The sequence below is a fragment of the Aspergillus glaucus genome (genome assembly GCF_001890805.1).
Source record: "Aspergillus glaucus CBS 516.65 unplaced genomic scaffold ASPGLscaffold_8, whole genome shotgun sequence".
NCBI classification, from domain to species: domain Eukaryota; kingdom Fungi; phylum Ascomycota; class Eurotiomycetes; order Eurotiales; family Aspergillaceae; genus Aspergillus; species Aspergillus glaucus.
Genome location: NW_019170460.1, coordinates 946,308 through 962,788, shown reverse-complemented (window position 1 = coordinate 962,788; position 16,481 = coordinate 946,308). Strand labels below are relative to the sequence as shown.

General features: G+C 46.7%; 6 protein-coding genes across 6 annotated transcripts; 3 read left to right on the top strand and 3 right to left on the bottom strand.

Annotated features, from left to right (window-relative positions):
• Window position 1: 1 nt before the first annotated feature.
• Window positions 2-1,782, top strand: ASPGLDRAFT_34920 (phytoene desaturase family protein; the record flags this gene model as incomplete). Its single annotated transcript, XM_022544482.1, has 4 exons — window positions 2-26; window positions 72-193; window positions 247-780; window positions 829-1,782. 4 exons carry the CDS (start codon window positions 2-4, stop codon window positions 1,780-1,782), a joined length of 1,635 nt encoding a protein of 544 aa, XP_022401989.1.
• Window positions 1,783-1,927: 145 nt separating this feature from the next.
• Window positions 1,928-4,072, bottom strand: ASPGLDRAFT_1515831 (uncharacterized protein; the record flags this gene model as incomplete). Its single annotated transcript, XM_022542266.1, has 6 exons — window positions 1,928-2,858; window positions 2,912-3,205; window positions 3,264-3,437; window positions 3,499-3,845; window positions 3,893-3,992; window positions 4,050-4,072. 6 exons carry the CDS (start codon window positions 4,070-4,072, stop codon window positions 2,078-2,080), a joined length of 1,719 nt encoding a protein of 572 aa, XP_022401988.1. The 3' UTR covers window positions 1,928-2,077.
• A 348-nt stretch (window positions 4,073-4,420) lies between these two features.
• ASPGLDRAFT_73935 (carotenoid oxygenase family protein) lies at window positions 4,421-6,347 on the top strand (the record flags this gene model as incomplete). The annotated part of the gene is made up of 3 exons (XM_022549709.1): window positions 4,421-4,455; window positions 4,523-5,153; window positions 5,208-6,347. The coding sequence occupies 3 exons, from the start codon at window positions 4,421-4,423 to the stop codon at window positions 6,345-6,347; spliced, it is 1,806 nt and encodes a 601-aa protein (XP_022401987.1).
• A 158-nt stretch (window positions 6,348-6,505) lies between these two features.
• On the bottom strand, window positions 6,506-7,451 carry ASPGLDRAFT_25119 (uncharacterized protein; the record flags this gene model as incomplete). The annotated part of the gene is made up of 2 exons (XM_022543445.1): window positions 6,506-7,269; window positions 7,301-7,451. 2 exons carry the CDS (start codon window positions 7,449-7,451, stop codon window positions 6,506-6,508), a joined length of 915 nt encoding a protein of 304 aa, XP_022401986.1.
• Window positions 7,452-11,389: 3,938 nt separating this feature from the next.
• ASPGLDRAFT_66037 (uncharacterized protein) lies at window positions 11,390-14,283 on the top strand (the record flags this gene model as incomplete). Its single annotated transcript, XM_022548973.1, has 7 exons — window positions 11,390-11,480; window positions 11,562-11,915; window positions 11,974-12,161; window positions 12,231-12,429; window positions 12,515-12,654; window positions 12,730-13,462; window positions 13,499-14,283. 7 exons carry the CDS (start codon window positions 11,390-11,392, stop codon window positions 14,281-14,283), a joined length of 2,490 nt encoding a protein of 829 aa, XP_022401985.1.
• A 1,734-nt stretch (window positions 14,284-16,017) lies between these two features.
• ASPGLDRAFT_124104 (ankyrin repeat domain-containing protein) lies at window positions 16,018-16,464 on the bottom strand (the record flags this gene model as incomplete). Its single annotated transcript, XM_022540460.1, has 1 exon — window positions 16,018-16,464. A coding segment is annotated over one exon (447 nt), but the record flags the coding sequence as incomplete, so codon positions are not given.
• Window positions 16,465-16,481: the final 17 nt, after the last annotated feature.

Sequence of the window (16,481 nt, the reverse complement as noted above, 5' to 3'; positions counted from 1 at the left end):
AATGACACCCAAGGCTATTGTAATTGGTAAGCATCCATCTGTTTGAAGTGGTTGTAACTAAGCCATCATAGGCGCCGGAGCTGGAGGTGTAGCGACAGCTGCTCGATTAGCAAAACAAGGCTTTCAAGTGATGGTTATTGAGAAGAATGGGTTTATTGGTGGACGATGCTCTCTCATCACTCATAATGGCTACGTTAGTTTTTCTTTTTTTTCCCACCTGCTATTAATACACTAACAACTCGACAGAGATTTGATCAAGGGCCCTCACTATTGCTGATGCCAGAAGTCTTCCATGACACGTTCAACCAACTGGGAACGTCACTGGAAGAGGAAGGAATTAAACTCTTAAAATGTGAACCCAACTACAGACTGTGGTTTACCGACAATGATGGCTTCGATCTATCCACTGACATTGCAAACCTCAAGTCCCAAATTGAAAAGTATGAAGGCAAAGAAGGCTTTCAAAACTTCTTACAATTCATGCAGGAATCCGGTCGTCATTATGACCTATCCCTCATTCATGTTCTTCGACGTAGATTTCCCAGTTTGCTGAGTATGTTGAGGCCTGGATTTCTACTGTCTGTGTTCAAGATGCATCCATTTGAAAGCATTCATGGTCGATTGAGTCGGTATTTTCGGTCTGAGAAGATGAGGAGGATCTTCACTTTTGCCAGTATGTACCTGGGGATGAATCCGTATGAAGCTCCAGGGACGTATTCTCTGCTTCAATATACGGAATTGGCAGATGGGATCTGGTATCCGGCTGGGGGGTTCCAAAAGGTATCTCATACCGAGGGGTCTATGAATGAATACAGCTGACAGGGATAGGTCCTGGAGAGTATAGCAACGATTGGAAAAAGCTTCGGAGTTGAATATCGTCTCAACTCGCCTGTCTCTTCTATTCTTCTCTCAGGCGACAGCAAAAGCGCAACTGGCGTAGTATTATCATCTGGCGAAAGGCTTGACGCAGATATCGTCGTGATTAATGCAGATCTCGTTTACGCATACCAAAATCTCCTCCCCGCATCGAAAGAAGCACGTCGCCTTTCAAACCGCCCTGCATCCTGCAGCAGCATTTCATTTTTCTGGTCCTTCGACAGGGTAGTCCCCGAATTAAAAGCACACAATATCTTCCTCGCAGAGAAATACGAGGAAAGCTTCGATTCCATCTTCAAACATCACAAGTTACCAGACGAACCATCATTCTACGTGAATGTTCCTAGTCGAATTGACCCCACCGCAGCTCCAGACGAAAAAGATGCGGTCGTCGTCCTAGTCCCGACCGGTCATCTCCTCGAGAATACTGAACCTATAACCCAGGCAGACTGGGGCGCCATCGTTTCCAAAGCAAGAGAAACAGCCTTCAACACAATCGAAGCCCGAACGGGTGTTCGGGGACTACGCGATATCCTGGTACACGAATCCATCGAGACACCGGTGAGTTGGAAGGAAAAGTTCAATCTAGATCGAGGGGCGATTCTCGGATTGTCACATTCATTCTTCAACGTTTTGAGCTTTCGTCCGAAGAACAAACACCCGGATATTGCGCGCTTGTATTTCGTCGGGGCGAGCACGCATCCGGGGACGGGCGTCCCGGTGTGTCTGGCAGGGAGTAAGTTGGTGGCTGATCAGGTTGTGGAGGATTGGAATGCAGGCGAGAAAAGCTCTTTGGTTGGGATGTGCTTGAAGATTGTGACTATGCTGGTTGTGGTGGTATCTCTCATGCCCTTTGTGACCTTTTGTCACTACGCTCTACACACAGTGATTTCTTATACCAGTTAGGTTTATACATACATTTTAGCATAAAAAACCTGAAAGGTAATATTATGTCCTTTACGTTTTTTCCACGATTTTGAGATTGATTTGCTCCACCAATAATGCAACTTGTACATGGCGGAAACCATAGCCGGCCACCGCCACTTCAAGCTGAAAATGATCGTGGACCGAAACTGGCATTAGACCCACTTGTATTTCCTATTTCCATTTTTTCTGCAAGTTCTAGAGTTCACATCTCTGACACTATGTATTGTATACCGCCCTGCTCGATCCCATCCACTCTGCCCACTATTCAGTCCATCTACCTACTCAACAACGCCTTGTAAGCCACCCTCAACCTTCTCAAAAGAGGAACCTTCATCTTCCCCTTCATCCGTGGCCAATCACCCTTTCGCAACATCTTTCCAATCTCCATATAGCTCTCCACCGTCACGCGAATGGGTCCCTGAACATTCAATGGTAACTCCCCGATTGCCTGCTCCGTCGATCGATAACATTCATCCGCCTTGTCGAGGAGTCTTGACCGCAATTCGTTCAACTGCGGGTTATCTGGACAACTCACAACATGTGCTGGTGTAAGGTTTTTCTCTTCCAGCCAGCTGGTTGGGAGGTAGACTCGGTGGATTTCTGCGTCGCGCGAGATGTCCCGGGCGATATTGACGTATTGGAGCGCTTGTCCCATGCGTAGGCCTGCTGTGAGGATTTGTCGGTGCGTGTCGTTATATCCGGCATTGGGTGTGGTCAGTTCAATGACTGATTCGGCTATTGTGCCGGCTACGTGGAATGCGTATCGTTCTAGGTCTTTTTCCGTTGAGATGGGGAACGTGTTGTTTTCGGCGTCAAAGTCAAGATCGGTTTCGAACCCTTTGAGTAGACCTTGTAGGGGCTCAATGGATAACCGATCAATAGGCAGTCGTTCGATCGAAGATAGCAACATTGGATGAGCAAGAGCAAGTTTCGAGATATCCTCTCCTGCAAATCTTTTGTGCAAGAGAACTGCGCATTCCTGTACCACAGTGCGAGCTGTATATCTGTCTGGTGCTTCATCGACCAGATCATCTATAACTCGACAAAAGGAATATCTATCATAATTAGCCTTATCAACTCATAATCCAGGCAGTAAAAGGTCACTCACAGAAAGATCAAGTCAATCCGAAGCCGACCCACAAACATAGCACTACCCAAATACATACTCTGACTTCGCTGTTTGAGCCTCTCAACAGCATCACCGAGGGCATTGATATATGCTAGGTCCAGTGGGTTGTTGTGACCCTCAATGAACACTATCACCGATTGCCCAAATGAAGGACATTCAGATACCTTTTCATCGGTAGTAGCCATATTGTATACAGCCAGTGCAATGGCATTGTCAGTGGCCATCTGCCCCATAACGATCATGACATTTGTTACGAGGAAAAAAAGCGCTTCTCTGAGAAATGTTAGACTTAATGACCGCTTTTCGCGGCGTAGATAGATAGGGTACTCACTCAATGTCTAACCAACCCCATAGCTGAATGCCGAGTTTTGTGTTGTTCTCAATCACCCAAGTCCCGTTCCCTAGTGCGATAGTGTCTACACACCACAGATATGCAGTCGGTATACATATCGCAAGGAGTATTTCTCTGCATGGAAGGCGAAGCATAAAACTCCATGCAGCAAGCCTGCATCATCACTATTAGTCTAGCTAGATCTCCGAGAACATGCACATGTGGGATACCATACCACTGAATAAACATAAAAGGACTAACCCAGCCCACAATCAGTCCGAGATAGGTAAACTTCCCCCCATAATGTATGCCAGCAATACCCAAACCCAGACAAGTAACGATAAAAACAATCCCAATGTTCCTCTTCCACATATCCGATGGGCTAAGATACATCGGTTTAACAAGCCGCTTAGTTAAAACAATATACAACAAACTCGTATTGTATGTCTGGATGATGAAGAAGAAAACTTCCTCGATGGGTATTGACCATATTGTCGGTCCTAGAACTGCGTCTGGTGGGTATGTCCAGATTTGGTTCTCGATGAGATACGAGTCCCATGGGATGGTGGATAGTACGGCAATCTTGAAGAGGTTGGTTAATGTTTTGAACGTCGGAGTAGAGGACATACTGTAATGAGAGTCGATATTCTGTATACATCTAGTTTTGTGAAGAATGGCCAGTATGCAATTGTCATCACCACTGCTAGTGGGATGTTATATGTGAGGTGTCTACAGCATACATTGTTAGTCTGTACATATGTTCCAAGTCAGGCAACAAAAACTTACACCAGAAGATAGTCTAGTCCCATTGTCAATATTTTTGAAATGATGTCTCTGAATTGACAGTGCTGAGAAAACGGAATGTTATATAGTAAATACCCGGAATATTTTGTTTTGCTGCTTTATTTCCGCAGGTGTGTGGTAATACTACACATTTCCATCATGCATGGTGACGATCATGCAAATACCTAGCTATGTACTTACAAATAGTTTGAACATCACTCTTGAACTGTATTACTATGGCTGAGCGAACAAAGTGTGGATACAGTCCACATTATACATAAATATATAGTAAAAGACAAACCACGCATTGCCAAAAGCGAGACGGAAATACTGTCGACAAACCAAAGACAGATATCTATCCAGTTTCTATCAACATGTCTCAGAAAGCGAAACCTCAATCCAAATCTCCGTAAGACCCTCAGCAATATACACCTTCATACTAATACAGACCTAATCAATTACTCTACACAACGCAGTCTACAAACGGGCAACTTCGCCCCAGTCCACCACCAACACACCCTAACACCATGCAAATACCACGGCACCATCCCCCGAGAACTAATCGGCGGGCAATACATCCGCAATGGCGCAAACCCATATATCCCGCAGCAGCCCAACCGGGCAGAGCACTGGTTTGACGGCGATGGCATGCTGAGCGGTGTATTCTTTCGCCGCACGACAGATGGCGTGAGACCCGAATATGTGAATCGTTTCGTGGTTACAGATGTATTTCGCACCGCGGTTGAGAATCCTCTCCTCCGGGCGCCGGTATTACCCAGTATTGCTACGTTGATTGATCCAGCGTCGAGTCTGGTCAGGATTGTATGTGTGATGCTGCGGACGGTTGGTATTGTGATCTGGTCGTGGTTTTCGAGACCGATTAGGAGAATCGGCGTCGCGAATACGAGTATCGTTCACCATGATGAGAGGATGTTGGCGACGTGTGAGAGTGGGCCACCTATGAGGGTGTTTCTGCCTCAGCTGTACACGGTGGGATGGTTTGATGGGTGGAAAGCAGAGGGGGAGAGTATCAAGAGTGCTAACGATAAGCCTGGTTTTGGAGGCTCGGGCTTACTGGGTTCTCTCCGAGAATGGACGACAGGACATGTATGTATATCTTACCTACTACCTTAGTACCATGCCACGTTAACAGTATAACAGCCACACGTCGATCCCCAAACTGGCGAATTGGTTGTCTTCCACTCCACGTTTATCAAGCCATATGTGCGATATTCCGTCATACCCAGTGAGAAGAAACAGCAAAAGGGAGAAGCTAGACATCTCCTACTCAACATGCCCGTCCCAGGCATCTTCTCACCAAAAATGATGCACGATTTTGGCGTCTCACATAATCACACAGTCATCATCGACATGCCCCTATCATTGGATCCGTTTAATCTTGCCCGAAATAAACCCGTTGTGGCCTTTAATCCGAATGGAACAACAAGATTCGGTGTGTTCCCTCGATACGCACCAGATAAAGTGCAATGGTTTGAAACGGATGCATGTACTATTTTTCACACGGTCAATACATGGGATGAGCCATTATCACCTGAGAAGGGTGAGAATGAATCCAAAGTCAACATGATCTGCTGCAGAATGAAAACCGCCTCGGTATTATTCTCCGCAGGCAACATCCAACCACCCACAACCGAAACGGTAGAACAATGTCGATTATGCTACTACCAATTCAATCTCACCACCAAGCAAGTAACGAAACAATGGGCTCTCTCGGCTATTGAACTGGAATTCGTGAATATCGCGCCTCATCTCGAGATGAGCAATACCCATTTCGTATATGGTTGTTCTACCAGGAATGGTTCATTTAACGAAGCTCTCGGCGCAGGACCTAAAATCGACTGTTTGACTAAAATCGACGTGGCTGAGTTGTTGGATCGTGCTGGTAGAGAGTTACCAGCGCCGGTATCAGGGTGTGTGGATGGGAGATCTATACAGGAGGTTATGAAGAGTGATGATCCTAACGATCCGGTGACGGTTTTTCAAATGCCGGATAAATGGTATGCACAGGAATGTTCATTTATTCCACGTAGTGATGCAGTAACAGAAGATGATGGGTGGTTGGTAACATTTGTGTTTGATGAATCGCAACTTGATCAGGATGGCAATGCTGTTGATGATGCGAAGAGCGAGCTGTGGGTTATTGATGCGAGGAATATGAGGGATGTGGTGACTAGAGTTGTACTGCCTCAACGGGTTCCGTATGGGCTGCATGGGAACTGGTTCTCGGAAGACGAGATTTTGAAACAGAGACCTGTTGAGAGGTTGAGGGGTGTAGTATAGATTATTGAATATTGACAAAACTGGGTGTAGATGCAATTATGTATGTATAATGTATGTACTCCATACTCCAATAATGAAGGCATGCATATGTTCAAAAATCTGCGCTGGAAATACGAAGCAAATGCAGAAAGATCCAACTACAAATTAAACAAACCACTTCATTGCTTTCCACGCGGATACACAATCAGCGCAGCAATAAACAACCCAACTGTGATTCCAATCGCAGTTTGGATCATAGTATATCCCAAACTAGTCAAGGAGTTCTGGACAGTCGAGGCAGAGGAATCTTGAGAGGCGGTGCCGTTCCGAATTTCCTCTGCGTATGCCAATCCAGATAAAATTGATCCACTGGATGCCAGGCCCGAGGAGACGAGTGTGAACATGCCCGGGACGATCGCTGCAGCGTCGTGGCCGTGCCAGAGACGACTGTATAAACTGGCGAAGAGGCCAATAGTGAATGCACTGACGGTATTGGCAACAGGAGAGGTGGAACCGAGTTTCTTCGTGCTGAAGTAGTTGGTCACATAGCCAGCTGTACCAAGGAGAACCATTATGGGCGTTTGTTTCCATTTAGCCTGGTTGAGGATGGCCGCGAAGAAACAGTAGATGGCGACGAAGACAAAGTGTTGGATGTACTCGCTGTAATGCACATCCAAGCTGTTGGCGGGACAAGAAGACTGCTGAGTGGTATTGCCATCGAGTAGACCGTAAATAACGGTGCCAACGGTGACACCATATCCGAGGAGCAGTGAGTAGATGATATAAACCAGACGAATCGAACCTGCGATAATCTGGTGGGACTGTAATTCGAGACTGCAAAGAACGGAGAAACAGGGGAAGACCAAAGCGATAGACGACTGGGCGATGGCTGAGAAACAGAACAATGACTCTCCATTGTGACAGATACTGCCAAAGGCTTGGGCTAGGAAGGAGTTGAGCATCGCGATACTGACTTCGAAGACATTGGGCAGACCGAGGGGCGACGATATATCGCATGAAACCGAGGATGCAGCCCGAGAGGAAAATGATGAGCATATCAATAGGCCGAGCACTAAACGCCCAAGGACCAACAGCCACACTGGCAATCCCTGACAGCACAACCATGTTTTGTTGTACCTGCAATTTCGCTTGAGGAGCTCATCCAGATCTTGATTGGACTGCTCAACGTCGACTCCTGGAACAGAGATGATATCGTCTGATGTTCGGGTTTATTATTATATCACTTGGTCTTTCCCTTCTTTTCATATGGAGGCGAAGCCACAGCCGTGCCAATATCCGATCCCATGGCCGTCGAAGAAACACGCCTTTTGCTGACATGTCCAGGACTATGGGCGTCATTCCTCAACAAATGCGACAAAACACCTCCTCGAGGTCCCACCATCACAGGCTCCGACTTTGGAGCTGTGCTCTCCTCATCCGCACACAGTGTCCCTCCTGTCGTCGAAGTAGTAGCCGTTAGGAAGGAGCCCTAGGCATATATGAATGCGTTTGGTGAAGCTCAGACTGGCTCGGTTCGCGGGAAAATCGAACTAGGGTTGGGATGTCTTTTTGCTCAACGTCATCTGCTTGTGCATCTTTCTCTGGAATATCAAGTGGAATGTATAGCTGCAACGCGAGGCCTTTTCCGGGGCGTGTTGGATCTCGAACGTGGCTATTATTGTTTACGTAACAGCCAGGGAAACAAGTAAACGACAATCAAACCAGTTGGCTGAAAGTGACTTCAAACTGGGATGGACATAGATGAAGGCTGACCTAGACATCATGGAGTTTAAACGCTTCAGGTCGGAGCTCCTGACCGCTTTTAACTACAAGACTTGAGGCGAAAGAGCTCTATGATCCCCACCGATTCTATAGGCCAGGTCGTATGTCAAATATTATATTTACTTTTTTGCCCTATACTGAACTGAAGAACCACAAATTAATTTACTATAGTTGATTGTTCTGCAGCGCTGTAACTAAAAACAAGGAAAGCCACCGCCCACTAGGGCTGGCAAATGATATCAAACTCGTGCGAAAACGACAGCTGAAGGGAAAATGAGACAAGTACCGCTAATTGATGTATCAAAGCTCCGGTGGATTGGAGAATCAGGCTCAAACTCCTCCCAAAGGTTTCCTTTTCTCAGAAGGGAGACATTAGGTATATACTGTAGCTGCCAGACTAGTACTACATTGCTGGTATGCTAGTAAGGAATTCATTCAGTTTCTCCATCGCACAAGATTCAGCATCAACCGCTGTCCATGGAGTTTCAATCCACTGACACGCCACTGCCGCCTCATCCTCATCATGGACACGTGCCAGTTCATGTCGTCCTAGGAGGCCGCGTTCATCATCTAAAATTGCCTGGCAGAGATCGTCTGTAATCCGTCCAAACATGAGGGATTTGACCACCAGCTCCAATGCATGAAAGATGCGAATGGTGCCTGGTCGAGTATTCAAGGCGAAAGTGGCGAGAGCATTGATTTGATTTGATCAATAGTGAGCGAATTATTGCACCTAGATATCTGGGTCAATTGGGCCACACAGTGAGCTAATTGGGAAACCCACATGATATTCATCAGGGAACTGTCGCCAATCAACAGCATGCACACTTGTGCATGGAGTTGATGCTAGAAGCCATTCAAAACCAGACATGACGAAGTGGTCTGTTGGTACTCATCCTAAAAGTAAAGCTACTCCTTTTACAATCTACCACAAGTCAAGCAACCTCGGGAATATCAGGGACAACCTAACAAGTGAATTTTGAATGGGCAGCTCTACCAATTTCCTTAATGTTATCTCTGACAAGAGACAGAGATTTCGTCACACGTTAAATGCGCTCAAGCCATGTAAGTGCACGCCCTTCAGCATCGGGACTCATGATCAGTAGGTCTCTGGCACTCAATTTCCACGATCAATTTTGGCACTGTGTCCTTGCAGCATGCCGTGGTGGAAACTGGCGGCCAATCAACCACTACCACGCCAATTTTGATTGAGAATGTCCTGCTTTCGCTTTAGTACCGGTAGTAGGTAAGTCGAGAGAATACATACAAATAAATATATGCAGTCGTCTGGTGACGAATTGATGGGTCATGACTGGAAGTCCAGTGAGACTGAGCCCAAGCAGTAATATGATGGAAAGAAACATCTTACTTTACCTCAATAACAAGCCATAACCGACCAATGACAGCGTCTTGGCGGATGGCTTCAAGAATGCTTTGATGCCGAAGAAGATCACGGAGAAATCCACTTGTCAGAAGCAATCTCTGTCGTCTGATTGTAACACACATCGTGGATTTTACATCGCTTATATTCATTAGCATCTTTGAACGGCCCAAAATAAAGGAGAATTCGCTTTCCTAGACATCTTGCATCGCTAGGCCCCTGGGCTGAGTATTCTTGAAATTCTATTGCAAAATGAAACGTTAAATCTGCTTTGTGGCCATGAGAATGTGAGTTGGCTGGGACACAAATGATGGACTGATGTCCTGGACGCACTGCCCTTTTTACTTTAGAACTTGGTGTACTTGAAATGGAGGTTGCCAACTATTTCTCGGAATTCCTCCGGTGAGAGGCGTACAAGCAGGTCATTCCAAACTCAGTTTTATTCTCCTCGTATCTACCACATACAGCTTATCCTCCATCATACACAGCACCCAGGCCTGTCCCAGGCTGGATTACCTGGCACGCAATGACTGCGAGTTGCTATCCCGGGAATGAATACAAGTGTTCCGATCGGGTCAAGCTTCGAGATTAAGCTGCGCTTGGTTTGATTTGACTGGCTTGGACTTTCTTCCAACTTCAAAAAGAGCAGGATCATGAGAATCGTCACAGCGCCTATCGGAAGGTTGATGTAGAAGCTACAGCGACCTGTGTTAGCATAGTTCACTTTAGTATCCTTTTTGTTCAGGTTACTCACCTCCATCACCAAGTGACATGGTCGGTAAAGGCGCCTCTCAATAGAGGCCCAATGACCGAGGCAATCCCAAACATAGCCATCAGTAGCCCAATATCTACAGCTGACTCTGGATCAGTTTGAATACCTCCTTGGGCTTTATAGTTGGGGAAGTGTCTCACATGTTACTGAGTGTTCCACCCCACACATCTTCCAACACGCGCCTTCTTTTGACTATATTCAAAGATGCGGAATAATGGTCGGACCGAGGCCATTGAGGTGCCTGAAACGGGGAAGCTTCGGGGCAGCGGTGCCGATTCTCCGGATTACCGTACGAGGCCCATATGACAGCCGTGGGCCGTAGAGACAATTAAGCGCAGTAGGGAATGTACGTAGTATTGAGTCTGCTGTAGAGTGCTTACTAGAACTAACTAAGAGCGTCCCACCACTCCGTACGATAAAACTTCTCCGGAGCTCACTAGATCGGTCCGACATTCATCCGATCTTCATCAGTGCCAAAAGCCAGCGTGAATGCACTGACTAGATAGACAAGTACTCGCTATAGTATGATAGTCAATTTACACATACACTCTCTCAATGGATAATATAGTCTAGTTCCTATTCTCATACGGTGGCCTTGTACAGCACACGACAATTGACTCCCGATTACTGATCCTGAGCTAGAGCCTACTTCATGGGTAGATAGTGTACTCCATGATGCGGTCTAGTTAAGAGAGTGCGGCATGAGATCATAAGTCTGTACAAAACAAGCCACAACTGTCCAGAAACTGGCAACGTTTCCTGTGAGTATGGCACATCATATAAATAAAAATGTTTATGTATTCCTGTCTGCTCAGCATGACGTGAACCCTCCATCACTCAGTCATGGAAAGTACATAGTCAATTCATCCCCATAATTCTCCCCTTGTTTCTTTCTTTTTACCCCAATCTCATATCCAAGCGACACGACAGTGCTACAGTACTACTTATTACTACTATTACCGACTGATTCCCCCAATCGACTTTTAATCCCTATCTGGTTACCTTCCCTGTGTCCTCGTTGCGTCCTCGTTGCGTCATCATCGCATCAAATCCCATCTCCTGTACATAATATTTCAGTTCTCTTGTCGACCTCTCTAGTATCTTTGAATGGTTCCAACAAGCTCCATTATGCCGTCCAAACTGGTCAATCGTCCCAATGATCCCAAACAGAAGGAGCAGAGCATTAACCAAAAGCTCCAACTGTATGGGATCTATCATGGTAAGTCGCAGTACCCCTTCCCCTCCACCCCAATGGGTAGGGTCGTCGAAGTGGCTAATCACTATGGGTCAAAACGTACAGGCATAAAGCGCGGCAAGATGCCGTCGAACAAGCAATGCGATATCGCGTTGAACAGTGCCCTTCAATCCAATGCTCTCTCATCTCCGTCCAAGGAGTTGTCCGAGGAAGGCCAGACACTGGTCAAGGACCTTCGGAATGTTATCGACCAAGCCAGAAAGTTGATCATGAGCAAGAACGAAGGCCAACTGCTTCAGGATCTCATCTGGGAGGCTCAGCATCTCGGCTCGGTGGAGGCGAAGAAACCTGGTGCCACCGTCGATAAGGATGGCTCTAAGCAGGATGGTAACCAGGCCGTGGACGGTCTGAAGACCCTGGGCACCCTTTTGATCACCAACGGGGAGTTCAGGAAGATTCGTAGGTAGATTTGAAGCTTGCCTCAATTCAAAGATTTCGAAGCTGACTAAGAGAACAGTGAGCGATGCGTTGGTCATCGTGCGCGACATGGCTAACGATGTCTCTCAGTACGCTCCCACTAAAATCCGTCCATCCGAAGAACAGCTTGCTCAGGTCGATCAACCTGCTGAGGAGAATGAGTGGCACGAAAAGCCAGCAGGCTTGTCAACGGAACAGCTCAAGTCTCGATTCAACAAGAACAAAGGCGTAAGCTGCTCTCCCGTCTCCCGCGCATTATTCTTGCTATGGGAATGACATGTTGACAGCGCGCAAAAGGATCGTGCGAGCGAACTTTCTGATTCCGCTACTGGCAATCAGACTGCAGAGGTGTCAAAAGAATCAGCAAAGGACCGCAAGCGCCAGGCCGCTGGCAAGACCAAAGAGTATCTATCGGAAAAGATACCTCCAGAGCGACGCGACCAGGCGATCCGGCGTTTGAAGAAGATGGTAATAGAAGTTCAAGGTCACGCAGACTGTGAGTCTTAATTTTTTTTTTTTTTTTTTTTTTCCCCCCCCCCCCCCACCTTGAACCTTGTAACTAATTAACATCTATATTGTAGACCAGAAAGCCATCGAGACCCTACTTTCTCTTGCAGAGAAGTATGCTCGACAGTCCAAGGATATTCCTCAGCAAGGGACTGGTTCGGTCAGGGAAGTCAGAGGCAACCAGGGCGTGAAAACCGTTGAGACTAATCTCAGAGTAAGTGTTGATCTACTTTTTCTTTTTCTTCTTCGCCATTGGAACTGGATGCTTATGTCCATTTTTTTCAAAAAGACATTGCTGGAGCGCTTCGCCAACAGCACGTCGTTGGATGACTTTTTTGATTCTCTCGAGACTGTCTACAAGGATGCAGACAAGGATCATGAACTCAAGGGGTGGTTCAAGAATGTCGACACTTTTATCAGGAAGAGCTTACAAGAGCGAGGCTTTGTCATGGGGGACCAGTGCAACCGTGAATGGAACCACCTATATGACCATGGTCAGTACCTGTTGCAAGACCGGTACAAGGCCCATACTGACCACATCCTGGATGAAATCAAATTCTTTTCTGAGCAGTACAATGAGGATGACCACAACAAGGCATTTGGTCAGTCCATGCAGGAGCTCTTCACTGATCTTGGGTGCAACACAGAGGGCAAGGTCAACTTCAAGAAGCACCTCCTTAAAGATATTGGGAATGTGATATTGCCATCTATCCTTGCGCATGTTCACTACATGCCAATCCCTCGCATTGAGTTCGCGGATCCCACTGTCGATGTTGTGGTGGAAAACCTAGTCATAGAGAGCGACAACTTAATGCCCAATATCCTGGAATTTGGCAGTGACAATTACTTCCGCTGGGGACGCCAAAAGCTCAGCAGCAAGCAGGACAACAAGATGATGATCTCTGCTTCTGGAATCCAAGCAGACCTCACTGATGTCAGCTACTACATAAAGAAGAAGGCAGGCTTCCCATCGATCTCAGATAATGGTCTTATGGATATCTCCCTTGGCGGCAAGGGCTTAGGTTTCAACATTGCCGCCTCTGTCGCCTAAAAGGAAGACCATGAACATTTTGTCAAGCTGGACAAGGTCTCTGTGAGTATCTCAAACATGGACATCAAGTTGCAGAAGTCCAAGCATAAGCTTCTCTTCAAAACCTTCAAGCCTCTCTTATTCCGTGTGATTCGTCCAATTCTGCAGAAGGTGCTTGAGCAGAAGATCCGCGAGGCCTTCATCAATGGTGATAGCTTCTTCAATGAAGTACACACGGATGCCAAGAAAGCACAGGAATCCGCCCAGAAGAATGACCCTGAGGATGAGACGAGCATCTATTCCCGTCACCTGGACATCTTTCGCGCGAAGATGTCAGAGAGAAAGAAGAAGTCCCAAGAAGAGACTGCTAAGCGCGACAGTAAGGTCGAAGCAACCACCAACCTCCGCGACTCCCAGTTCCCCGAAGTCAAGCTTCCTGGCGGTATCTCCACGAAGGCCACGGAGTATGTAGAGCTTGCTGAGAAGGGTGAGCGTTGGGAGTCACCCATCTTCAGCCTTGGCAGTGCGTCTGAATCCACTGACATCCCCAAGCTAGCAGCCATCACCCGCAAGGACCACCGCGTTGGTGGTGCTGGTGGTGTCGCCAGGGACGCCGGAGCCAGAGCGAATGGTGCCAATGGTCAGGCCAAGAAGACTGCCGACGGATACCCATCTTATGGGTTCTCGGGTGACATTAACCAGTCCTTCAACAAAGCGGACGGCACTGTGGCCTCCAACGGCTCGTCGAAGGTCGCTAATGGACCCGCCGTTTTTGCTGGTCCCCTGAATGCGTTCATTCCCCAGAATGCTTAAGCTTAAAATTCAGGGTAGAAGGACTGATCTCATTCATTAATTAATGACGGCCTTTTCTTTTCTTTTTTTTTTTTTTTTTTTTTTTTTTTTTTTTTTTTTTTTTTTTTTTTTTTGTGCTTTTCTTGTTCTATGATTTTTGTGATATCACATCCGCACTCTCTTCTAAAATTTCTTATATCATGCTTTTTCCCTTTAAACTGCTATTGTCTGGTCTGTTGTGATACCATGTCTCCTGGGTGCTGTACGAGTACTCTGAAGTATTTGATATCAGTTAGACTTTAATGCAAATTCATATACGGACAATTTAGGGCCATTCACCTCAATAACCTGCACCCAACTAAAGCTCATCCGGCCATCACCCTTATAGCAGCAATGAGAAAAAGGCAAAGTTAATGGTTGACTGAGCTTAACATATGGCTTTAAGTACGGCTGAGCGGACGGGAAGCCCTGTTTTCCACACCCTATGGTCGTATGTACTGACCTTTGGCTTAGAATAATATGTATAGCATGTAGTAAAGGCACAATGTCATATGGTCTTCATTCAATTTATGATTCCCTTGTAAGTTGATGCCCTTCCACGAAGCAAGAGGCCCCACTCTCTTCACAGTATTGGCAGATATCAAAGTCACCGCCATGACAGATTTTGCAATGGAAGTAATGTGCCCCATACGGTAATATCACAAGACATATGTCACAAAACGTCCGGCCCCGTGATCTCTTTGAGCTCTTCGCTCCACTCAGCAAAATATTCTCTCCGCCTGTACTGCACAGCAGGGCTCTTGCAACATTGCGATGCCTTCTCTTGTTTGCTTCATATTCTGCGTCGCGTCCATACTTGTCCTTCCGGGCAGGGTCGGCCTTCATATCAAGTAGAATTTCAACAAATGTTAGACTTCCACTCGCCGCAGCATTCACAAGAGGCGTCCTGCCATTGATATCTGTGGTATTTATGTCACTACCGGCCTGTAGCAGTAAGCTCGAAATAGCTTCATGACCAATAGCTGCTGCAAACATTAAGGGAGTCCGACCATAAATGTCTTTACTGTTTGGATCAGCTCCTGTATTCAATAATAGACAGACTACCTCTCCAATTCCTTCCTAAGCTGCAAATGACAGAGGCGTTTCCCTATATATGTTCTTGATTCGAGGATTAGCATCGCGCTCCAAAAGTAGTCTTACAATATCTCCTTGTCCTGCGCAAGTGGCCATATAAAGTGCTGTCTTCCCATAGTGAAGATCCTGATGATCAACATCAGCACCATGGTCTAGTAAGTGTCTCACCACCCCAGCATGCCCGTTCCGAACTGCCATTGACAATGCTGATTCTCCTTTCTCTGCTGTCGTTATGTTTGCATCAACGCCAATTTGAAGCAGGAACTTGGCATATTGACTTTCCCCATGATGTGCGGCATAGAACAGCTGCTCAGGATGCTTGAAGAGATCATTCTCCATGAGCATAGTAAACTCCGTTTGAAAGTCATTTTCTGTGGCTACTGGGAGCGGGGCCAAGCAATTAATATCCGTGGTATTGGCATCAACTACTGTGCCAAGCAGCAAGCGAACAACTTCAGTATTTTCATTCTCGATAGCATAGAACAGCGGCGTCGAACCATGAATGTCCTTGGAAACCGGGCTGGCATTATTTTCCAGGAGAAGTTTGACAACCTCAATATGGCCATTGCCACATGCCCAGCTCAAGGCGGACCACTGATACTCCTTGTCTCTGGGGTCTGGCTCGGCCCCTGATTCGAGCAGAAGCTTCACCGTCGTACTATGTCCACAACGCGCTGCCCATAGTAGGGGCGTTCGACAATTGCTGTCTTCCTTGTCAATTGTGGCATGGTAATTCATTAAAAGCCCAATAACTGCGTCGTGACCATTCTTAGCTGCCCATGACAACGGTGTTCGACCGTCTTTATCCTCTGTATTTGGATCGGCTCCTGCTTCCAGAAGCAACTGAGCAACTGCCTCATGGCCATTATTTGCAGCTGCCGCAAGTGGGGTGAAAGAAGGCTTATCAGGCTCGATGTTGACCCCTACTTCCAGTAACTTCCTGGTGATTTCTTCCTGGCCATTTGTCGCCGCCCAAGAAAGAGGGGTTTGGTTGTTTGAGTCTGCGCTGTAATAGGGAATACCTATTTCAATAAGATCATTCAGAAGACTTGGGGAAACCGGCAGCATAACGCAGCCAAGGTTAC